This window comes from Gymnoscopelus braueri (genome assembly GCF_963280865.1).
Source record: "Gymnoscopelus braueri genome assembly, chromosome: 14".
NCBI classification, from domain to species: Eukaryota; Metazoa; Chordata; class Actinopteri; order Myctophiformes; family Myctophidae; genus Gymnoscopelus; species Gymnoscopelus braueri.
Genome location: NC_137619.1, coordinates 9,955,434 through 9,981,147, shown reverse-complemented (window position 1 = coordinate 9,981,147; position 25,714 = coordinate 9,955,434). Strand labels below are relative to the sequence as shown.

General features: G+C 42.2%; 1 protein-coding gene across 1 annotated transcript in view; it reads right to left on the bottom strand.

Annotated features, from left to right (window-relative positions):
• Nucleotides 1-25,297, bottom strand: part of acss1 (acyl-CoA synthetase short chain family member 1) — a 34,642-nt gene extending 9,345 nt beyond the window's left edge. The window contains exons 1-8 of the mRNA XM_080449076.1: nt 24,846-25,297; nt 22,907-23,003; nt 19,932-20,131; nt 13,259-13,434; nt 12,975-13,127; nt 8,678-8,825; nt 6,939-7,076; nt 6,477-6,569 (exon numbers count right to left, since the gene is read on the bottom strand). Of these exons, the coding sequence (XP_080305202.1) occupies nt 6,477-6,569; nt 6,939-7,076; nt 8,678-8,825; nt 12,975-13,127; nt 13,259-13,434; nt 19,932-20,131; nt 22,907-23,003; nt 24,846-25,227 (1,387 nt within the window). The 5' untranslated portion in view covers nt 25,228-25,297. The remainder of the gene's footprint in view (nt 1-6,476; nt 6,570-6,938; nt 7,077-8,677; nt 8,826-12,974; nt 13,128-13,258; nt 13,435-19,931; nt 20,132-22,906; nt 23,004-24,845) is intronic.
• Nucleotides 25,298-25,714: the final 417 nt, after the last annotated feature.

Here is a 25,714-nt window from a genome sequence, read left to right as displayed (position 1 = left end):
ATGATGTCCAAAATGTTTAAGACATATGAGGTTTCCACCCGACAGACGATATATTACTTGAGTAAATGTACTTTAGCTACTTTCAACCACTGCCAAACACGCACACACACACACACACACACACACACACACACACACACACACACACACACACACACACACACACACACACACACACACAGCTAAGAGCCGTGTGCACCAGAGAGAAAGAAAGAAAGGAGGATAAGATGGCATGATGCCAAATGTCCTACTGCTCTTCTACAGAGAACATCCTGACTGACTGCATCACTGAGAGAAAGAAAGAGAGAGAGAGAGAGAGAGAGAGAGAGAGAGAGAGAGAGAGAGAGAGGGGGGGGGGGTGTATCTGGTATGGAATCTGTAGATGTGAGCTTCCCTCGATCCAGGACATAACTTGTCGTTGCTGTCGGGCAGAAACCCCTTACAGAATCTCCCTACTTGATCATACTACAGCGTCACACAAAAGCAGCAGATCTACAAGCTCACGCAGCGTTTCGAGCTTGAAGATCTGCTGCTTTTGCTATCTTTGAATTTGAATCCTGAAAAGTAACAGTTTTGGACATATGAGGTTTCCACCCGACACTCAATTATGTTTCTAAAAGAACCCTTTGCTTTGGTCAAACAGTGAGTATGCTTGAATGGAAGTGAACCACCCTGCAGAGTGGAAGGTTGATGGAAACCTATCTAATAATGCAATACTTACTTACATACTTACTTACTAATTGATTTAGCTGACTATTATTGGATTTTCTTTTACATCTACTTTTCTAACACACTCTCACTCCCCAAACGGCCTGTTTGGGACAAATGTGACCAAAACGTCAAACGTTTAACTGGAAGCGGGGGTACCCGAAGTCCGCTTCAGCCGACTCAGCACCGTTCGAGTTAATGTCCCGATAGGGACAGAATCGTAACCCCTAGTCAACATGTGCCGTTTCAGCCCCCCCTTCCAGTCAAACTTGGGACGTCCGTCCCAAGAACTCACCCGTTTGCCGTCTTGGGAGTTCAGCTTCACAAGGAGAGGCAGTCCATTATTAAACATACGGGGGATTCATTTGTGTGTGTCTGATTACTTCTAGTGTTGAGTATTTGTGTTGAATTGATTATATATGCACACAATGCATCCTGTGTTGTTTGTACATGTCTATAAATACAGCATAGCTGGACAGTGATTGGTCAGTCAATTAGACTAATTAATTTGAAATATCAGCAATTTGAATTATTTCATGTTGAATCATTGATATACAGTATGAATAGTATTTGATAAAAAAAAACATGCTTCTCGGTTATTCAATTAATCGAAAGCTCTAAATCTGTGAGGTTTTTTTTCGGTTTATAGTAAAACATCATAATTATAACTGTGAAAAGACATTTTACAAGCTCCAGTGGGGGTCATACCTATGTTCCCCGGGTTCTATGTTCCCCACTAAGGTTATGGTTAGGGTTAGGTTTAGGTTAGGTCCTATATTCCCCGCTCTCCTAGGAAAGCGGGGAACATAGGACCCGGGGAACATAGGACCCGGGGAACATAGGTACGGTCCCGCTCCAGTGAATGACACTGCAGACTGTAATAACCAGTGGTGGATGAAGTTCTCTGACGTTATGGACCGTTACGGATGAGTTAAGACCCCTACACACTAGGGGTGGGACGATATATCGCGATACTTTCTCCCGCGATAAATAATCGATATCCTCCCGAAAAATATCGATATTGAAAAAAAAAAAAGTTTGTGATACGTTGTTTTTCCTACTCTGTATTTGTGTAATGATGATTTTGAACTGTTTGGTGCTATTTTATGTGTTTATGAATTGAATACAAGGACTATCGTGATATATCGTTGGTGAATTTTCATGCAATATATCGTGATATCGCAATATATCGATATATTCAGATATCGTGATATATCGTTGGTGAAATTTCATGCAATATATCGTGATATCGCAATATATCGGCATTTTCAGATATCGTGATATATATTGTTATCGTGGGCCTAATATCGTGATACATATCGTATCGTGAGGTACCCATATCGTCCCACCCCTACTACACACTGTACGATATTTGACCCGATTTCACTATCGGGATATTTTTTGGTGTTCGCCGACAAAACCACCGATCTCAGTTAAGATCGGGCATTCCTCGGCGAGGTGTTGATCGCGCAGTGTGTAGGGTACTCCGAGAAGAAACACCCCGATAAAGTACGGTCGGCGAGGGGTTCCCGATAACTTTTAGATTTCAAACTTGTTGGATAGTTGGGGCTATCGGCCCCGATCTAGTGCACGCTACAGCCAATGAGAGCACATTACAGCCACGCACCGTGGCTAGTCCTCCCGCATAGAACCGCAATATTACGGTCCTGACAGTCCAGTCCTGTATTAGTTAAACATGATAAAACAGATTGATAGAGTGAGCGAGCCTGCTCGACGATGGGGCTGTTTATTATTAGAGAGGAATAGGGCTTGCAGACAGAGAGCTGTGTGTGTGTGTGTGTGTGTGTGTGTGTGTGTGTGTGTGTGTGTGTGTGTGTGTGTGTGTGTGTGCGTGTGCGTGTGCGTGTGCGTGTGTGTGTGTGTGTGACGCACGTATGTATCTCTGAACAGTATTGCCAGGTTTTGCGCGAGAAATATGCAACCAGGTCTATGAAAACAAGCCCAACAAAAGCGACTATAGGCTGCATGAGCACTTTAAACCTATATACAAATAAAATAGCCGATCTACAAGCTCACAACGCGTCGCAGCTATTTTCAAAGAAAAAAACCATTATATATTATAATATTTTTTACAAGCAACTCGCTTATAATAAGCGGACACGGCAACACTGCTTCTGATCTGAATTGCACCCTGGTTGACTTTTGAAATGTTTGTTTCAGAGAGAGAGAGAGAGAGAAATACAGTGAAATTGAGAATTATTTAATGTCAATCATTAGCGTCCTGTCTCGGTCTCGCGCATATACCACGGGAGCCTTTCACGTTTTCGTGAGATGTTTGGAATAAATACAAAGGTATGTATTGGGTCGGGATCACATCGTGGTGAAATATCTTGCAATCAGTGAACCCCTGTCGCCGACCAATCAATCGTGCAAGAATCACAACGATATATTTAGCCCGATTTCAAGAGAGAAACTTGTGCAATGTCAAATGCTTAACGATCTGTTCACTCGCCGACCATTTCAAATATCGGGCAGTGTGTAGGGGCCTTTACAGATCCATACAGATTTGGTTCCATTTGTACGCTCTCAGAGTACAGACCTGTAAAAGGGACCATTTGGACCCCTGGTGGACCCCGGACCATACGTTGAGAAACAGTGGTTAACCTTTGTACTCAACCATGTGATGTTTTAAAGAGTCAAGACTTTTATTGTTACATCCCACAATAAACAACTACACCGGAGTAAGATTCTTGGTTTTATATTTGCAGACTGGTGATCTTATTGTTCTTTTGCTCTCACTACTAGGGGACATAAAAATGTAGGTAATACATTGACTTTCACCACTGAGTTGCTAGAGAAAGCCATTAACCACTTAAAGGACGACTTCACGCATTTTCAACCTATCTTCATATAATAGGTCCTAGCTAATGCTCCTGATGAAATAGTTCCATTTCTTTCTACTCTGTCTGGGTCTCATAGGAGGGCTGTGGACACTTCAGAAACCCGCCTACCAGTGACATCATCCTTAGGCAGGTTACTTTTTTCAAGATTTTTTATTTTTTAATTCACTTTTTATTAACGGCAGAACAATGGCTTCCATTATAGCACGCTAACTTTCCAGGAATAGAAAGCCTGCCGTTTCTATTAGCTTGGATTCCCCATCGATGATGTCACTGGTAGGCAGGTTTCTGAACTGTCCACAGCCCTCCTCTGAGACACAGACTGAGTAGATAAAAATGGTAGCATTTTATCATGAGCATTAGTGAGGACCTATTATATGAAGATAGGTTGAAAATGGGTGAAGTCATCCTTTAAGCTCCAACAATAGAGCACCGAAGTCTGACGTAATTTACGCATCCTACCTGGTTCACGGTTTTCCACCCCCATTCTGAATTCCCATAGACGTCTTTAATATCACGTCAAATAAGAACTGTGTTCCAAAAATAAACTAATGATCCCGGCGATTTTACTCTTATGGATATGAACCATCAACTGACGGTGAGAAAACGCTAATGTTACTTCCGCCGAATTAGTAAAATGTTCGCCAATAACAGACTGTATCAAATATGAGTGACTGACTATCATAAACGATACAGAACCTCCTCCCTGACAATTTCGCAGAGACGGTTTGTTTATTTTTGGACCCCAATTCTTATATGAGACGATTCTATGATGACACAATGTTATTCTCCATAGAGAAATTACTTTACGAACCAGGGGATGAACGAGTGACGTCAGGACTTCTGTACTCTATGGTGAAAGTAGCAGATCTACAAGCTCACAATGCGTTGCAATGTGATGCATTGTGAGCTTAAGTTAAAAAATGTAATAATAATAGTAATAATTGGATATTTTAGGACATTTTAGGAGGAGACAATTGGAACATTTGGAAAATGTTGTGGGAAAATGTTGTTTTTTTTTTTTACAGAGGTTGTGGGTTCGAATCCATCACGGCTTTGTCGGGCGTCTATGCGAACACAATTGGCCCGCGTTCCGGGGGGTGCTATTGGTCATTGCATGTACTCCTACGGGCTGGGGGGGGGGCGGCACCTGTCAGCAGGGAGTGTTGGGCGGGAGGAGTAGGACAAAGGCTCAATGTCCTCCCGGTGGTGGGCTCCTCACATGGGAGGTGAGTCAGTACGATACAACAGCAGTGACAACACAGAAATGTGGCATAACGACTAAATTGGGGAGAAAAAAAGGGGTAAAAATTGTTGGCTACTCTAAAATAAATATTAACACATTGACTGCCAATCGCGTAGATCTACGCGAACCTATTTAAAGCCGCCACGTGCCAATCGCGTAGACCTACGCGAAGTGGTGTTTTGTTTTGTTTTTCGAAATAAAGTTCACATTGCACTTTTTTCACTTTCGATACGGCACATTTCATTGTAGCACCACCGGAAACGGAATTATCCGAGATCCGGTTTTGCCGATCCCATTGGCCTCCATTCTAAAGCGGACACTAAAACGCCATTTTCTCGTTTGTAGTTTTCTCGTCGCTGAATGCTGTTTAAAGGAGCTACACCATGAATTTAAAAGATATATTCGATATTTAATATCATATGGTGTATGTCCCTCAAACCTTTTTCAAAAGGTTTGAGCCTAAATCATCACTCAGATATACTCATCCCAAGTCAATTGTCTCTGGCTTATACAGCACTTTCAGCTGCAATACCAAAACGTCCTCTTGGGCAGGGGGGGGGCTACTGAGCAATTCTGTTAATACAACATTCTGTTAATAATAAAAAAATATATTAAAAAAAAAAAAAAAAAAAGGAAAAATTCTGCATAAAAAGAAGCATCTAAGAAAAATACAAAATCGAAAAAAAAACACTTTGAACATTTTTGAACAATTCCACCAAGTGTTTGAGGTGCCTGTTTCACCCACTTCCGGGGGGCGGAGCCAAAATCCGAGCCCGAAGTATTTGTTCGTAGACCCCCACTTAGGGGGGGTAGAAAAAGTTTCGGAGCGATTCGGGCACTTTTCATTTAACATTGGGTTTGCCATCAAAAATGTTTATGACCTCATAAACATTGCCATTCTGAGATCGCCTGTTAAGACACACCCATTCTGGAAATCCATGAAATGAGAAGGAATGACTGAATTAAAAAAAAAAACATTTTTTGGGGTACAAGAGACACTGGGGACCCCAAAAAATACAAAAAAACAAGAAAAAAGTGATTTTCATGGTGTAGACTCTTTAACATAAACTGTTGTAACTACAAGATGGCGACTGGGTTTTTGAAGGGGATTTCACTGGACGACGCAGTCGGATCGCCGCTGTGTTTACAAACAGTTTTATGCTAGATCTAAAGGGATTTAACGAGGTCTGTGGCGACGTGAATAAAACAAAAAAACAACAATAAAACGCTGGCTGAGTACATTATGAGATTAAACTCTGGCGTGGAATGTGTTAACACTTTACCTGCCAAACACGAGTATAACCGTTGATGAAAAATACACCCGTTTACTGCCATCAACGAGTATAACCGTTTTTTTTTGTCTTTTTTTTTTTCAATTTATCCACACAGAACCAGAGATATCACGATCCAAAGATTTCTAGCTCCATTCACTCCTTGGTTAACTTATTACTTTAAAATCCTGTATCTCGGCTCCTGTGTAAACATTTTTTAAACACTGGCACTGGGGGAAGTAAAATAAAAAAAACCCTCTGGCAGGGAATGTTAAGAGAGAAACAATATATATTTTAACCAATTTGAACCTGGCATCCATATTTTGGGCATATAGGCGAGAAGAAAGAACAAATTAATCAAAAAGTTTTTATAATGAATATATTATTTACCTGTCTGCCACCAAGTGTCCACTAGGGGGCAGCGTCCTTCCCCGACAACATGGTAGAACCATTCCCACGCCTCATGGTTGATGGGCTCCCCAACTGCACAAAGACAAACACCAGTCAATTACAAACAGGACAGCTCCGGCCTATCTGGTCCATGCATATCGGGAACGATGCAAGTCGTTCCTATTGCACTGCTATATTAAATGCCACACGAAGCACGGCCAATCAGTTAAGTCTCCGGGTCAGGTTAGCCAATCAGGGAAGCCGATGCAATGCATAAAATCTCCCGAACACACTGAGAATTTCTGATCCACAAGCTGAAAACGCGTTGCTTCGTGCCACGTTTCAAACTTGCAGATCTGCTACTTTTGATGCTTTAGTGTGATGCTGTAGTATGATCAAGTAGGGCATTAATATACAAAAAGTTAGAATATGGAGATAAGAGGTTTCTGTGTGTTTTTGTACCAGAGCCCAGGGTCTTCAGGGAGGAGCGGTCGTATTTCTTCACCCAGCTGTCATCATATTTGAGCAGCAGTCTCAGAGCAGTTGGAGCTCCATAGAACTGATTGATCCTCAGCCTCTCTACCGTCTCCCAATACCGACCTGGAGAGGAGAGGAGAGGAGAGGAGAGGAGAGGAGAGGAGAGGAGAGGAGAGGAGAGGAGAGGAGAGGAGAGGAGAGGAGAGGAGAGGAGAGGAGAGGAGAGGAGAGGGGAGGGGACGGGAGGGGAGGGGAGGGGAGAGGAGAGGAGAGGACTTTACTCTTAAACTCTAAAAGATTAATTTAGGCTATTTCTGCAACTGCTTTCTACCACCTGACATCCCTAATTTGGGCATGTAATTAAAGGTGAACATTTGTAACATTTTTCTTTTTATTGTTCAAAAACTAAAATGGACTATTTATAAACTCACAACTTATCACAGTGCAGCGCTTTGTGATGTACGAAATCTCTGCGTGCGTGCTAAAGAATCCCCCGCATATCTCAAGAACTGTCCGACCGATCAACTTCAATCGCCGATTTGTTGACATTGTCAGTATATTTTGTCATAATTGTTTTACGTTGTTATTTCGTTTTTGCCAGTGATAAAAGGTAGTCGGCGATCGTCATAGTTTTAGTAATAACAGCGGCCATTACACTATACCTCACCTTTAACACGAGGTGAAGGGCCTTTATGTGTGTTTTATGTGTGTTCACATAAAAGCAGGGCAGTTAAACCCTCAACCTCTCCACAGCTTACGGGTCATAGAGCCAGAGGCTGATGCAGGTTAATGAGCCACCACACCACTACTTTACACTCACATTGTGTTACAATGTAAATAATGACACACACCACTATAGCTTGTGATTCATTAACCTCTCAAGACAGATTCTGTCTGTCTGTCTGTCTGTCTGTCTGTCTGTCTGTCTGTCTGTCTGTCTGTCTGTCTGTCTGTCTGTCTGTCTGTCTGTCTGTCTGTCTGTCTGTCTGTCTGTCTGTCTGTCTGTCTGTCTGTCTGTCTGTCTTGTCTGTCTGCCTTGTCTGTCTGTCTGTCTGTCTGTCTGTCTGTCTGTCTGTCTGTCTGTCTGTCTGTCCGTCCGTCCGTCCGTCCGTCCGTCCGTCCGTCCGTCCGTCCGTCTGTCCGTCCAGCATGTTTAATTCAGGGATTCCCAAACTTCTTCAGCTTGACACCCATAAGAGAAATGTACGTTGTCTCCCCAGGAAGCAAACGTACAAAGATGCATTATGAATTAACCACTTTAGCCCCTATTACTGTAGCTACGTTTATTTCAAAAGCATTGAAAATAGCCAACAGCCTACTTTTAAAACCATTTTTTTTCATTCACTATTCACTAATGATAAAAAACAAAAAAAAAAGAATTGTAGTGAAAGTAAAAGTGGTTAAGTGTGTCTGTGGGTTAATTTTTTTTAATAAATATTGAGTGAATGAAAAGTAGGCTAATGGTTTTGGACATACAAGGTAAACTGTTACTTTTCAGGATTCAAATTCAAAAATAGCAAATGTAGCTGATCTACAAGCTCAAAACGCGTCACTTCGCACCACATTTTCGAGCTTGTAGATCTGCTACTTTTGATGCTTTTGTGTGATGCTGTAGTATGATGAAGTAGAGCGTTAAATTTACGAAAGAAAAAAGTTAGAATATGGAGATGCGTGCGTGCGTGCGTGCGTGCGTGCGTGCGTGCGTGCGTGCGTGTGTCTCCTGCCTGGGTTAGGGTAGACCGGTGTGCTCTCAAACAGCACGGTGGTGGCTCCGTTGCACAGTGGTCCATACACCACGTAAGTGTGACCCGTTATCCAGCCGATGTCCGCCATACAGCCAAACACGTCCCCCTCCTGGTAGTCAAACACACACTGACACAGACACAGACACAGACACACGCCCACACACACACGCACACGCACACGCACACGCACACGCACACGCACACGCACACACACACACACACACACACACACACACACACACACACACATCCATGCATTAACACCTGCTAGTCAAAAACACTGCAACAACAGAACATCACACCGCACATTAATACCTTATAGGACAAGTCCGGACTAAAATAACATATAGCCTTTTTATTCACCACTGTCATCCAGTTTCCCCAGCATCTCTTGGTTGTCCCACACAAGTCACCGTAGTCTGCTAAACAGACCAATGGCATATATATTATATACAGCTGTTAGGTGCTTTGCCAAGCCCCGGAAAAGACGCACAGTGATGCCAAAGGCCTCTATCCGTCTGTCCATGTGTGTGTGTGTTTGTCCGTCTGTGTACAGCTAATCTCCGGCACCGTTGGATCGATCGAATCGATCCAAATCTTTCAAAGATAGGACAATTTGACATCTTTCAAATTGTCCTATTATAGTGCCACCAGGAGGCAGATTTTTATAAAACTATATTACTATATTTTATATTACTACTTTGATTTTTAGATTTTGTCCAAACATCACGCAAATCGGTAAACATTATCTCAGTCATGATCAAAGTGGACCTGTCCGATTTTTCATATTCCATCCTGATTGGCTAAGATTGGCTTCTACTACCTGGCCTGGCGGAGACCTGTGCTCCGAGGAGCACATTTTTCTACTTTGATTTTGTTTGGAGATTTGTTTGGGGGGAGTTTCAGTTGGATTGTAATGTCATTAGTTAATCTTGGTGTTATATGGGTTTAGGTTGTAGTTATTTGTACCTATGTGTTTAAATGGTAGTCTTTGTCTATCCCCCTTTTTTTTTGTTAGTAGTAGTCTGACCACCCCCTCATGTGTCATTCTGGTTAGATCAGTTGTGCTGTTCAGTTCTGTTAGTTTTTTTAAACGGCACTATATAACTTTTTTCATGAATACATTTTAATTTAGTCCAATCTGTATGGTAGAGCATGGGTCTTCAACAAGGGGTCCGGAACCTCTCCAGGGGTCCTCAGAGTTACTACAGAGGGGTCTCCAAATCTTTGTGTGATATAGGAACTTTTCATTTTATTTACATTAACCACTTGAACACTTGAACACTAGCATCCCTATATTCTGAGCGGAACAGTAGCCGAAAATAGAAGATCTACAAGCTCACAACACGTCGCGCTGTGGTGTGTTGTGAGCTTGTAGATCGGCTATGTTCGGCAAAAAGAGCAGACCAAATACTAAGTATTGAGAGTGTTAAATGTCTGAGAATACACTGGTGATAGCGCTGTCAAACAAGTCTATGAAGCCATCTATGAAATGTATGGAAAAGTTTAATCTGCAAGACAATGTAGTGGGGCGGTCCCTGCTTCATCTCTCTCTCTCTCTCAGCTAAGGGGTCCTTGGCCTGAAAAACGTTGAAGACCCCTGTGCTAGAGTACGTTAATACAATATAACTTATACAATTGGGGTGGTTGTATTTTGTCTCCCTGCTCTTCTATTGAGACATTTAGATCGTGTCAAAGGTCATGTCTCACCTAGACACAGGATCTGACAAGAATTTTGACCTGATGGCCAAGATTCAATGTATCCCCTGAGCAAGCAGGCAGGCTCTATTAGCTCAATGGTAAAAAAAAATGTCAGCACTTGCGCAGGAAACGGGGTTCAAATCCGGGGGTAGAAGAGAAAAGTTACATAGTGCAGCTTAAAAAACTTTATTTTAAACCAACACCAAAGTCTCCCTCTTGTGTCTCTCTTGCCGTCCCTGACACCATCTATCCACTTGCTCTCTCTTAATCCCTATCTTTCTCTCTCCCCCCCCCCCCGCCCCTGCCCCGCCCCCCCCTTCTCTCTCTCTCAGGCAGGGGGTCAGTATTGTGTGTGGATAGAGTAGGCAGATAAAGAGGCTTTTGTCTGATAGTCTCTCCATAACAACCAGCGTTGCCAATGCCAAACTATGTGGCCCACAGTCTTGTCTAATAAACTCCTTCACAACTTAACCAATTCAACCTCAGCATCCATATTCCGGGGGGGAACATTCGCCAGAAATAGCAGATCTCTGGCTTAAGCCCTGCGTTGTAGGAGGGAAAGCAAAAGTACTAGATCAGTTTTTTTGCTATTTAGAAAGATTGTGACATTTTTTTAATTCTTTGAAAATGTGTGAACGTTTTCACCTAGAATCGCATGGCCAAAACACGGATGTCAAATTGAAAGTTGTTCATCATGACAGCTTTTGTGACAGCGGGGATTGGCCATGCACGCATGCACGAACGCACGAACGCACGCACGCACGCACGCACGCACGCACGCACGCACGCACGCACGCACGCACGCACGCACGCACGCACGCACGCACACACAGTTCCCAGGGTTGGTTACATAATCACTGTCATAGTTTTACCATGTATTGTCTGTGGCCCTAATCACTGTAAACAAACAAGTTCACTTCTGTTGTCTAAATATAATAGAAGCTCTTTAACCACTTACACCCCTAGCTAAACCGGATTTCTACTGCATGGCTCCACACCACCCCCGACACCGCCTACTTGTGCCACCATTTCCAATACAAGGAATTCGGTTGAGTGGTATCTAAGTGGTACGAAATGAGGGCCTAAAAAGTCACCACTCCTTTGTAGGTCCGAGCTAGGCTAAGCGGGGCCAAAACAGTGACGTATAACTCTGCAGCCACTGATTGGTCGGAGAATCCATTCCTCACAGCTGTGTCTGTCAACACAACAACTTGAGACAGTTTGCGAATCGGGGCTGCTATCGATTCCTGTTTTTATATTTGTATTTTTGTATCTGTGAGATGTGTTTAGTTGCTGATGTTAGAAATGTGGTTCGATTAGGCAGAATTAGTTTGCCAGCCCTGCAGTTCAGATTCCGCGAAGCACCAAGAACATTTAACCAACTAACACAAACGGCGCACAAACAACGTCCTTTTAATCTGAAAATATAATGATCTGTATACTGCCTGTTTGCATTTAATCTGAACATATAATGATCAGTGCTGCTGCCTGTTTGTGTTTAATCTGAAAATAAAATGATCAGTACTACTGCTTGTTTGTGTTTAATCTGAAAATATAATGATCAGTACTACTGCCTGACCTGTTTGTCCACTGAGCAGCACACTGAGGGTCCGTTGGTTGTGTTGAGAAACACTTCTTTCAATCAGGCTGTCTGGAAATAGTGGCCTGCTATTCATGAACAACATTTGATTTGGGACGGCACTCGCCACCAGTGAGTGTTATTACTTATAAAGTGTGTAAGCCATGTACGCTTTTGGCTGCCCACAGTTACCTTGGTCCTTGGCTGAAAATAAACCCCGCAAAATGATGGACTTTATGTGTACACTCTCAGAGTTGATCAATTTGATGAATATGTATTTCATCTGTATTTCTTATTATTTAGTATGGTCGAGTTGCCTGTGCATTCACAATCGGTGTCTGTGACTTGACTACTATTGTCAGGCTGGCCTCACAGTATATGTATCAACATTAAGGTAACAGGGTGGCCTTGTGTTGTTGGGCATATTGGAATACGTGGCAGTGACATGGTTGCTTGGGAGACAAGATTAAGGTTGTGGCATCTGTTCAGAGAAGGAACTGAATCGCTTCATCACAATCTGCGTATAAAATACTCGCTGTGAAAACTTCAGAAACTATCACTAACACTTGTTAAGATTCACTGCCACAATTATTGCTGGCCGCGTTTGCCCACTGCCAGAGATTTTTCATTGAAAAAAAAAAGTACTCAGGAGCCGAGATACAGAATTTTTAAGTTTTAAGTTAACAAGGAAGTGGATGGGAGTGTAGATCTTTAAACAATCATATCTCCTTGGTCTTTGGGTCAAATTTGAAAAAAAAACTATAATAAAATAATAAAATAAAATAAATAATAAAAATTACGTTTTTTACGTCAGTGGCAGGATTGGTAAACGGGACAAATTACGTTTTTTACGTCAGTGGCAGTGAATGAGTTAAGAGACTTTCCCTGGAATAAACAATTTTTATTCATTTTAATTAGAGGTTTTCTCTCTTCATTTGGCTTATCTTTTGCAATAAACAATTGAGCAGCAACCACTCACGGAGTAGCGTACTGTACCTGGTGTGTGACAGCGGCGTACAGCAGGTATCCAGCCTGAGTGTGAACGATGCCTTTAGGCCGACCCGTACTGCCTGACGTGTACAGCATGAAGAGCATGTCTTCACTGTCCATGGGCTCTGCAGGGCACACCGCAGACTCCTTAGACATGGCCTGGAGGAGAGAGGAGGAGAGGAGAGAGGGGATAAGAGGAGAGGAGAGGAGAGGAGAGGAGCTTGTAGATCGCCCATTTTCGGCAAAGACATTTTTGGTGTACAGAGTGTCTCAGTTACAGACTATCTCACCTCCTCCAATGAGACGTCCATGCTGCCCATGTGGGCGGGGCTGGAGGTGCGCTGGGCGGTGAAGACGTGCTGGACAGACGGGCAGCTCTGGACGGCTGCGTCCACCGTGGGTTTGAGCTCTATGGTCCTACCCCCCCGCACACCCTGGTTACACGTCACCACCGCCTTACACTGAGCTGCAGGGAACACACACACACAAACACACACACTCTTATCTCATATCAACCTTTTGTGTGGAAACCTCATATTATGAGGTTTCCACCCAACAGAGGCGAGATTTTTAAAGGTTGAGAATCAGTGATGTACACAAACTAAATAAAATAATATATGTGTGTGTGTGTGTGTGTGTGTGTGTGTGCGTGCGTGCGTGCGTGCGTGCGTGCGTGCGTGCGTGCGTGCGTGCGTGCGTGCGTGCGTGCGTGCGTGCGTGCGTGCGTGCGTGCGTGCGTGCGTGCGTGCGTGCGTGCGTGCGTGCGTGCGTGATGTCATGGCCACTCATTGCCGATCTACAAGCTCACAATGCGTCAAGCTGTGACGCATTGTGAACATGTAGATCTGCTATTTTTGCCTAGTTCCCCTATAGTATATGGATGCTGGGGTTCAGTTAATGCTATTTACCAAGTACCAAGTAATACCACTTCCACGGCTAGTATCCCAGTGCCGATACCAACAGAAATGGATGGCATTGGCAATTTCTACCATGACATTTTTTAAATGTGGACATCAAAATCTTATATTGAAAGCCTGCATTAGTACTGTAAATAAACTGCAAATTATCAGACTTCCCTCTTTGATTTCTGTTTACAGTTTTTCACAATTGTTAACACACGTTTCTCAAAACAATAACGGCTTTCTCAAAACTGCACACACAAAACTGAAAACCTCACACACAAAATGCTAAACCCCACACTGCCTTTGCAAGATGACTCTTTGCCATCAAATCTTTTAACTGTTCACAAAATGGAACTTGTGTTTTCATTTGGTACACACAGCCATATTTTCAAATGACACACACATACCATTCATTACAGTACACACAATAAGCATGTGCTGCACACTACCAAACATTTACAGCACACTGCAGGGCAAAATTGAAAACACAATCATAGAAATGGAACACATCATATGAATGACATTGACAATTTCTTTTGTAAAATGACTCAGTGTATGTAGGCCTACTTTTTTCATAGTCAAACATAAAACAAAACACAAATATGCAGCCAAAAATGTTTTATTTCTCTACATGATTTAGGCATCATGCCTCCGGTTCATGTCTGGCCAGAGGGCCTCATTCAAATAATAGGCAATGTTCTCCCTGTCCAAGCAGCGTTGGAAGAAACGCCTCGAGTGGCGCATGAAGCCCTGACAGGCCTCAACAGTGACTAGGGCTGCAATCGATTTTCACGATTTTTGTATAATGACATTTTTCGATTTTGATTTGAAAACATATTTTACTAATCGAGAGTCGTTTGTTTTGAAAAAATCGGAAAAGAATCGGAATTGTGACCCCAAGAATCGGAATCGAATCAAATCGTGAGATAGCAGAAGATTCACACCCTAACAGTGACGTCGCCACAAGCCTCCTCCATGGCCTGGAGCAGTGGGACCCGGCTCTGTGGGTTCCGTTCATACTGTATACCTTCCACCTCCAAGCTCAAAATAACTCCTCAATGGGATTCAGGAAAGGAGAATAAGGTGGAAGGTACAGAACGGAAAAATGTGGGTGGTCCTGGAACCACTCACGCACTGGAGCAGCCCGGTGGTGCAAATTGCTCACCAGACCTGAATGTTTAGAGATTTGACTATTTGTGTGTTGTAGATTGATGCTTTGAGATTTTATGTGAGAAGTGTGTGCAACAACTGAACATTGTATGTAGTGTTTGGACAACAAGGTGTGTTGTAGATTGATGCTTTGAGATTTTATGTGAGAAGTGTGTGCAACAACTGAACATTGTGTGTAGTGTTTGGACAACAAGGTGATAATGTAATGATAGTGATGAGTGTAAAGAAGGAAAGTCAGAGTCTAATGCAGATAAGGGAGTGTGAAGTAGTGCCAAATTGGGTCGAGCGATTAGTACATGAAGTTAAGGTTGTGAAAATTGTGCCGAATTTTCGCTTTTTGTGTGTTAACAATTGTGAAAAACTGTAATAACATGCAGCAAAAACAACATCCTTTTGACTTTTTTACACACATCAGATGTTGCCTCTTTTTACGTTGGAGTGAAATAACTCAAACAAACAATATTTCTCTTTCTCTCTGCCATACCATTCTCCGCCTCTGACCTCGCTGCGACTGACTGTGTGTGACGTACTGTCTGTGTATGTGTGTGTGTGTGTGTGAGAGAGAGAGAGAGAGAGAGAGAGAGAGAGAGAGAGAGAGAGAGAGAGAGAGAGAGAGAGAGAGATTTGATGTCAGATTCATAAGAAAGAAATATAAGAATTAAAAAAAAACTGGTGGTGAATCATGACCATAAACAATATGTCAAAACATATTTGAATATTTAATTATATTTATACTATATTTAATAAGTACCCTAGCTATGCCCTAGTGTTTTGTATTTGTTGATGACATGTATTATCGTGTTGTGATGAATTGAATACATAGGACCACACAATGGATTTTTTTGTGTTATCCTTTTAGCTTTATTATCTAACTGTACCACGTGCTGTTTACATTTATGACTAATAAAGTATTCAGTTAATCAATCCCAGCAGGTTTGTGTTTTGACAAGTTGGTGTGCAGCAGCAAACAGCTGCAGGAAGAGACTGGTAGCATGGTGTCATGCACCCGGACTCTCTCTTTCCCAGGTGTTTCTCCCAGGTGGGCGTGGTTTTGAGGTGAGGTTAAGGCAGTGGTTCCCAAACAGTGGGTCGGGACCCATTTGTGGTTCGCAAGTAAATATCCCTTTTTCTACCTCTTATTTAAAAAACAAAAGAAATATTTCAAAAGATTTTTTCCCACAATTATTCATTCAAAAAAAAAATCACAATTCTGTAAACAAATACAAACTAGTGAAAATAACAGATCTACAAGCTCACAATGTGTCGCATCACGACGCGTTGTGAGCTTGTAGATCTGCTATTTTCACTAGTTTGGGTCTCGGGAAGACATCAAATTTCTCTTTTGGGTCTCGAGTCTCGACCCAAAAAAGGTTTTAGAGGTTAGGGTTAGGTTTAGGCATACAACCACGCACACCTGGGCGAAACACCAAAGAAAGAGCGAGTCCCTTCATGCACCATTTAGCAGTGAAGTTGATCATCCATGTAAATGTCATGTTTAGTGTTAGAGGACAGACAGTAAACACAACAGTCCTGGAGATGCATCCCAGGTTCATCTATAGTGAAGCTGCAGGCCTTGTGATCTGGTTTGGTTTAATCATTTAAAAATACTCCATGAAACACTTAATCCACTATGTACTTTGCCGTACGACAAATTGTGAAAATAGCCTTACTATTTTTACGTTTTTTTTTGTGCTATTTTTGAAGACGTTGAAGATGTATTTCTATCATATTTATTTTAATGAGATATTTTCGAACATTTGAAACATTAACATTTATTTTCAAAAGATCTCTATATTTTTAAACAAGCACAAAATAGGACACCAGGTTGAATGTGATTTAAGTACAAACTACAGAGAAGTCTGACAAATTATTGACATCATAATCCTTCTAATGTCAAGGTATTTGTAGAATCGGCGTTGCGTCTCGGTTCCCCTAGACCGGGGCGTAACACTTAGACAATATATTGTGAAACTCAATAGCACTCCCTGGTGAAATAAAATAAAAACCTAAAACAATAATAATCGTTTTGCAATTCAGGTGAACTATCCCTTTAATCTTTCAGATGTAGTAAGGTAAGACAAAACTCTTTTGTAATAAAGACAGACAGCTACCACATATTAACTAAAACTAATAGCCTATTATTTGAGATTAGCTACCCCAACATGACATGTCAGGTGATCATAATGTGAAACCAATTCCTTTTAACAGAATGCATTGTAATTTACATCACTTCACAATAAACAGGCTAGCTTGTAGATCGTCTATTTCTGAGAATATGTATTTCATGAAAATACATTACAATGTACCAGAATAAAAGTATATTGCACGTCTGCATATCCAACAGCATATCACGTCCTGGACTGGTGAAATCTTGTAGTGTGTGATCCCCTGTCACCGAGCAATCATGCAGTCCGGAAACCGCAACTTAACCCATTAAAACCCGGGAAAGCATCTGTGTCATTTTCGATTTTTGCTATATAGTATATAGCAACATAAATTAGGACTTAGGATTTAGAAGGCATTTTGTTGCTATCGGGCAGAAACCTCTTATCTCCATATTCTAGCTTTTTGTGTTTTTTTTTGTAAATTAACGGCCTACTTGATCACACTACAGCATCACACAAAAGCAACAAAAGTAGCAGATCCACTCACGCTGCGTTGTGAGCTTGTACATCTGCTGCTTTTAATGCTTTTGAATGTGAATCCTGAAAAGTAACAGTTTTGGACATGAGGTTTCCACCCGACAGAGATGTTTACTGTATGTGTGTGTGTGTGTGTGTGTGTGTGTGTGTGTGTGTGTGTGTGTGTGTGTGTGTGTGTGTGTGTGTGAACTACACAGCGATCTGACAACTATCTGATGGTTCTGAAAGTCGTGTGTAGGAGCCTTATGTAATCACAGGCCACCTCTCCCTCTCAGTATGACCTTGAAAGTGTTTTCCTGGAACCTGCAGCATTGCTTCTGAACTGAAGGAATGTGGGCCTCGCAACAGTATGAGGGGAAACTCTGTCAGACTGAGCTGAGCCGTTCCAGGACAGCAGCAGTATGAGGGACACGCTGTCAGACACCCACGCTGAGCTGTGCTGTGCTGAGCCGTTCCTGGACAGCAGCACACAGTGGGATAAAGCAGAGGGAAAGGAATTCTAACCGTTGCCCTTAAGGGACGTTAAACAGACAGTGGAAAAAACTAAGACTAGGGATTAATAATAGCAACTCCATTTATATAAAACACTTCTTAAAACAAACGTACAAAGTATATCCGAACAAGAAACATAAGTCCCAGGCACTCACAAGTGGTACAGGAAGGAAAATACATATTTTAAAAGTCTTTAAGGTAGAGTGGAGACATCCTATCCTAGCCGCGGATGTCACAAACGTAAGATCCGGACTTGCGAGGCGCACCGTTCCTCCAATCTGCACCAAACACTGTTCAGGAGTCTGCCATGAGAATCGTCACGCCAGGGCCCCTGGCCCCCAGCGGCCATACATTTTTGAGGCGCACCGTTGCTCCAATACACACCAAACTTGGCACAGACACTGTTCAGTGGTCTGCCATGACAATACGGGACCCCCCGAGGGCCACAAGTTGTCAAGGCACGATGTTGCTGCGGTCCACACCAAACCAAACTTGGCACAAACACTGTTCAGGGGTCTGGCATGAGAATATGCACACCGCAAAGCCTAAACTATACACTACAGCAGTGTTACTGCAGTGTTTTACACTTCAAATGGCCATAACTCTACAGCAGTGCTCAGTGGTTAACACTTCAAATGGCCAAAACTCTACAGCAGTGCAACACAGGACTATATTTTGAGGCCACGTAGCATATAAAAATGAAAATATAGTGATTTAAAACAGTGGTTTCTCAAACTCTTTCATGTCACGGATCCCCGAATTGATACAGTATTTGGCCGCGGACCCCCATCTGAAAATGTTTTGTGCCAGGGACACACAGAAGAGAAGATTTGTGTTAAAAAATTCAAAATTATTATATTTTTGTTATTATGTGTCACGTATAACGCGCTGTGAGCTTGTACATCTATTTTTTAATAGCCAACGTTTAGAATAGGACCCCCATTGGGGGGCTATGGACAAGTTCAAAACACTGCCTACCAATGACATCATCAATGGGGATTCCAAGCTAAATAGAAACTACCTTTCTCCTCCTGGAAAGTTTGCATGTTGAAATAGAAGCCATTGTTCTTGCATTAACAATTATTTATAATTATTATATATTTTTTTATCTTGTTTGAAATTACCAGTGCCCTCAATACCCTCATACCTGACTAACTACTTCTCCAAAGTGAGTGACACCCACAGCCACAACACTAGAGGGAGCGACCATGATGCGGTACCACCCAAATATAGAACAAACATGGGAAAATTCTCATTCGACTGCTCTATCCGTCACCAAAATGTGGAATGTCCTAACACCGTCCATTAAATGATGTGTATCACTGGTTTCTTTCAAAATTGGCCTGAAAAACAACCTATCAGGAGGCCACAAGGGGAGGTAATTGCAACTCCCCATAGAAAGGAGGTGCCATTCACTGCTGCCGTTTTTCCTTTTTCTCCCTTGTACATACAGTGTAGACTCCGCCAGTCATCGCCGGTCAGTAAATTAGGCTTCATGGCGTGTGTAATTGATAGAAAATAAGTAATTTGTTGGGTGAACTACTCCTTTAATCTTACTGCACCATGTGCTGTTTACATTTAAATTAGTCAATCAATCAGTCAAGAACCACCGATGATGTCATTGGAGGAAACAGATGATGTCATCGGTGGTGGGCAGGAATAATCGCTAACCATGATGTCGTTGTACATTTTAAATGGTCAAATAAAAAAAATACAATTAAAACAAAAACGCTAATAGAACAATAAAATAAACTGACCGTCCCGTATTCTGCCTGCCAACGCCTCTGAGCTGAACCCCGCGAAGACCACGGTGTGCACGGCTCCGATGCGTGTGCATGCCAACATGGCCGCCACTGCCAGCGGAGAGACGGGCATGTAGATGGCCACCCTGTCCCCTTTCAGGACCCCGTGGCTCTTCAGGACGTTGGCCAGGCGACATGTTGTCTCCAGCAGCTCTCTGATGGGGGGGGGGGGGGGGGGACAGGAAGGTCAGGAGGTCACACAATATTTGACATCAGTGTCCAGAGATGAGGATCATTTCTTTCAGATTTAACCCATTAAGACCTGAGGCTGATTCTACAAATGCCTTTCTAAATCAGTAGTTCTCAAACATTTTTCATGTCAAGGACCCCCCAAAATGATACGTATTATTTGGCCATTTGAGAACCAATGATCTAATTTATACAAATTGGTGTTTTATATTATTTTCTAAATTGTCTTCTTTCTGTAGTTTTCTTCAGTAAATAATTGTCAAATTCAAAGCAACCCCATTTGCATTGCTAATGGCATAACTGTGGTCATAATAACAAAGAGAGGGCACACAGCACTGACTGAACTCCAGCCTTAAACAAACACTTTCACTTTTAGGCTTGGCTGGGGTTCATGGTCGCCGTGACAACCAATTACTTCCTGTTTACTGTGTACAGTACAGTACAGTAGAGTACAGTACAGGAAGCAGCTCTGTGTCTGAATCAGATGTTTCTCAAAGCATGTTCAGATACAGCACAGCAGTAGTTCTCAAACTTTTTCATTTCAAGGACACCCAAATTGATTTGTATTTGGCCGCAGACCCCCCCCCCATCTGAATTTTTTTTGTGCCATGGACCCCCAGACGAGAAGATATGTAAAAAAAAAATGAATTAAAAAATGCAAATGTACAGTATAAGCTTGCAGCGCGATGCAAAGTTATACGCTGTGAGCTTGTAGATCTGCTACTTTTGAATAGCCAACATATAAATGGATAAAGTGGCTAAAATTATTGTGATGTTATGTTAACTACTTTTGCTGGGGACCCCCTGGAACCCCCCAAGGACCCCTGGGGGTCCCCGGACCACAATTTGAGAACCAATACAGTGCAGCACAGTACAGTACAGTATAAGGCTTTGTTGTTACACACAATCCAAGGGGCTGGGGCAAGCCCCCAGAACCGCAGAGGATTATTGAAGCCATAGAAGCCTGGTGGCCAAATCTGGTATTGCAAGACTTCCACATTTAGAATTCTACTGCGCGTGGTTCTATCGTCTGAAACGCTAGTGCGCTCTGCTCTATTTGCTCCAATGTTGGAGCCAATCCAAGAAGAAGAGCATCTTTCATTGAAATGAATAGGTGGGGGCGGGGCCGTCTGTTCTCTAGATACATTATAACTCTATCGGCTGGGGGGGGCGGCGACTGTCAGCGGTGAATGTTGAATGGGAGGAGTAGGACGGAGGCTCTAGGTCCTCCCGGCGGGGGCTCCTCACTGGTTGGTGAGCCAGTAGAGTACCACAGCAGTGGCAAGCAGTGGAAGGAATTAATTGCTCCCGAATTAATTGCTCCCGAATTAATTGCTCCCGATGAGCAGGTTGGTGCCTTGCATGGTTTCCTCCGCCATCGGTGTATGAATGTGTGTGTGAATGGGTGAATGGCACAATCAATGTAAAGCGCTTTGGATAAAAGCGCTATATAAATGCACCATTTACCATTTTACCATAACGACTAAATTGGGAGGGGGAAAAAAGGGTACAAACAAGACCTTGACATCATGGCCCCAATGTGAACACACACCAACGTACAGTTTGAGTGTATACAGTGTATCTGCACATTTCTAAAGTTACAATTTAAGGACCGTTTTAATACCGCTAAAATAAAGAATTAAATAGGCCTACAAAATAAGACCATTAAGGTCCTTGCACACTGGTGCGTCTTTTCGTTGCGTTTTATTTTTTTTCATTGTTTTTTCAATTTTTTTCATTGTTGTAAAAAAAACGCAACGAAAAGACGCACCAGTGTGCAAGGACCTTTACTGCGTTAAAAGTAATCAACATAAAACATAAAAAATAGTCCAAAATTGGCCAAATTGTCAAATATTATATACCGTATTTTCCGCACTATAAGGCGCACCGTCAGTGCGCCTTATAGTGCGGATGCGCCTTATAATCCGATGCGCCTTATATATGTATCAATATTGGTTCCCTTGGTTTCCGCACTATAAGCCGCACCGTCAGTGCGCCTTATAGTGCGGATGCGCCTTATAACGCGGTGCGCCCTATATATGAAAATAATACATTTATTGAAGGTGCGCCTTATACTAAGATGCGCCTTATAGTGCGGAAAATACGGTACATGTAAGAAAATTGTGAAAATAGCCGATCTACATGCTCACGCGTTGTGAGCATGTAGATCAGCTATTTTCACAATTTGTATCTGTGGAACCGAGTCAAACAAAATGTTATGCCTCAACTCCTATTATTCCAGGTGCTTGTCAGTCAGGGTGGGGGGTCACCAGTTCAAATATGATTATTTTCGGGGGTCGCGGCCTGAAAAGTTTGAGAACCACTACTTTAACCCATTACAGTAAGACCGGAAAAGCATCTGTGTCATTTTAGCTAAAAAGCATTCTTTTATACTTTGGCTATTCAAAAATAGCAGATATACAAGCTCATTGCGTGTCACTTTGTGCCGCACTATGAGCTTGTAGATCTGCTATCTTTGAAAAATCATGAACATTTTTGCATATCTTTGAAAATAACTATTTTTAAAGCAAATATTTTAACTCAAATCTTTGCTTCTGGTTGTCCCTGGAACAAAATATGTTGAGATGCGAGTCCGCGGCCAATTATATATAATTTTGAGGGTCCTTGACATGAAAAAGTTTGAGCACCAATGATATAGCAACACAAGTTTTTCAGACATTTGTAGGCCTCGGGTCTTAATGGGTTAAATGAATAAATAAAAAGTTGAAGACAAGTCTCACCTGTATGTGACCCTGACCTCCGTGCCGGGCTCGTCTCTCTCCCAGATGAGAGCTACTCTGTCTGGATGCTTCTCCACGTGCACGTCCAGACAGTTCACTGTCTCACACACACACACACACACACACACACACACACACACACACACACACACACACACACACACACACACACACACACACACACACACACACACACACACACCAGTGTTAATTTTGTCGACTAAAACTATGACGAAATATATTGATCGAAAACTAAATAAAAACTGAGCTATGATTACTAAAACTAAGACTAAATATACAGACAATTTCAACAAATAAAAACTAGACTAAAATGTTAGGGAGGGACTATTGGAGGAGAGATCCAGTAGAACTAAAAGACAAGACATTTTATGTTTGGTTGTGCTCGGGTGTTGCGCTCTGAAAATAGCAGATCTACAAGCTCATCTTTAAATAGATTAAACTGGTTACACTTAAAAGGTGAAAATCATATACTTAAAGGTAGGGTAAGTTATTGTATTTGGTTCAAATAAGTGTTAAATAGCTCTATATTCTGATAGTACTCATTGCTTTAGAGTGTTTGTTCAGTAACAGCAGTCTCCATGTCTCTCCTGCTCCCCTGAAAAATCTTTTTCAGGTCAGGATACCAATTTTATCCAATCAGGGTAGAGAACTCAGGCAGGATACAGATCAAACAAGTGAAATTGGAAGTGATGACACAAAGAAATGCAATTGGAACTGGAACACTAGCTGATAAATGGGTACTCTCTCCTGATTGGCTGACATTTTGTCACCTACCAGAAAATTTATTTCTGTTTATTGAAGAGCTGGAGAGACATGGAGAGCTGTTACTGAACAAACACTCTATAGATTTTTTTTTTGTGAATACATTTTTATTTTGTCCAACCTGTATGGTAGAATATGTTAATACAACGTAACTTATATTGGAGTGGTCTCCCTGCTCTTGTATTGAGACATTTAGATCCTGTGTCTAGTTTGACATGACCTTTGACATGATCCTGTTTCTGGTTTGAGTCAAAAAAAACCTGAAGGTCAAAATGCAGTTTCTCCCCCCGAGCAAGCAGGCAGGCTCAGTGGATGAAAATGTAATAAAATAAGATAAATAAACAGAGACTTTGACACATTTTGAAAACATTTGGATTTTCTTTTTTTTTAATGGAACATGCTGCATAAGTAGGCAGTATAGGCACTTTACATTTGTTAGCGTAGGCTGCAGTATATTTTGATGCCAAATTAAACTTAAACTTTTAGCATTTAAAGTAACATTTTGAATAGCATACAGGACTTTTAGCCAACTTGTAACAGAGTATTTCTACATGGAGGTATTGCTACTTTAGTAAGTAAAAATTATAATAATCTGAGTAGCCTACATTTTCCACCACTGTCAGCCAGTGGTGTAAAGTAACTAAGCACTGTACTTAAGTGCACTTTTTACTATCCCTGGAGTATTTCCCATTTCCAGTACTTTTACTTCTACTCCACTACATCTCAGAAGCAAATATTGTACTTTTTACTCCACTAGAATTATTTGAAAACTTTAGTTACTAGTTACTTTGTAGATTTTGACTATGATTACAAACATCCATTAACCACTTCAGCACTATTTTAACTTTTAAACTGAAAATAGCAGATCTATACAGGCGTTGTGAGCTATTTTTCAATTATGAAATACATTATACATTTCAGACATAATATGCATTACTTGTGAAATGGGACATTCTGCATACTGAGTACTTTACTTTTGGTGCTATAGCTTTAAGTATATTTTGATGCCACAATACTTTTGTTTTACTGAAGTACATTTTGACTACCAGACTTTTACTTGTCACAGAGTGTTTAGAACTACATTGCAGTATTGATATACTTTTACTTAAGTAAAAACATTTGAGTACTTTTTCCACCGCTGCATATGATGTCTTACCAGAAACATTAAGTTGACCTCCTAGGAACCAGTTGACCTTGGCGCTGCCAAGGTCACAGTCCGTGACCCTGTGGAAGGGTCGCGTCCACCTGAGTCTCTGTCTGGCCACGGACCCCCAGAACGTGTCGGGGTCCGTCAGGGACAGCTCCACCAGCTCCGTGTGCGACCTCCTCCCGGCCAGGAGAGGATCCGACGGAGACCCCGGTCCCAGGCTGACCCCTGATCCCGATCCGGTGCCGGTGGTGGTGGAGACGGTTCGGCCGCCGTTTCGAGACCCGTCGCGTCTTGCTGCAGCCGCGACGTGTCTCGAACCGGCAACCGAATTAATAATGACGCTCCTTCTGGCGACGATCAGTCTCCTGCAGGAGTGGAATGCTGCCATGTTCGGTACCTTCCTCCTCCTCTAGACTTTATTTAAGATCCCAGTCTCTCCTCCTCCTCCTCCTCCTCCTCCTCCTCCTCTAGACTTTATCTTAAGAAGATCCCAGACTAGTCTCTCCTCCTCTAGACTTTATTAAAGATCCCAGTCTCTCCTCCTCCTCCTCTGCATAAGTTCTCCCAGGTAGGCTGTAGACCACGGGTAGCCGTAGGAAACCAACCCAATGGTGCCAAGCCAATGTTGGCACGGGTGTTGGACCGGGCGCATCCGGTGAATGCTGGTATAATACTCAATGTAAACAGGAAGCAAACGAGGGGGAAACAATATCGTTCGTCCACAGACGGGATTAAAAGACATTATGTATTGTAAGATACGGACTAAAGCATTGCACAAAGACTCCGAAGCGTAAGCTAACATTTGGGGAAACCGGGTTAGCACCTTATATATATTTATTTTACATTTATGGATGAGTACGGGCTTTACTGGTGAA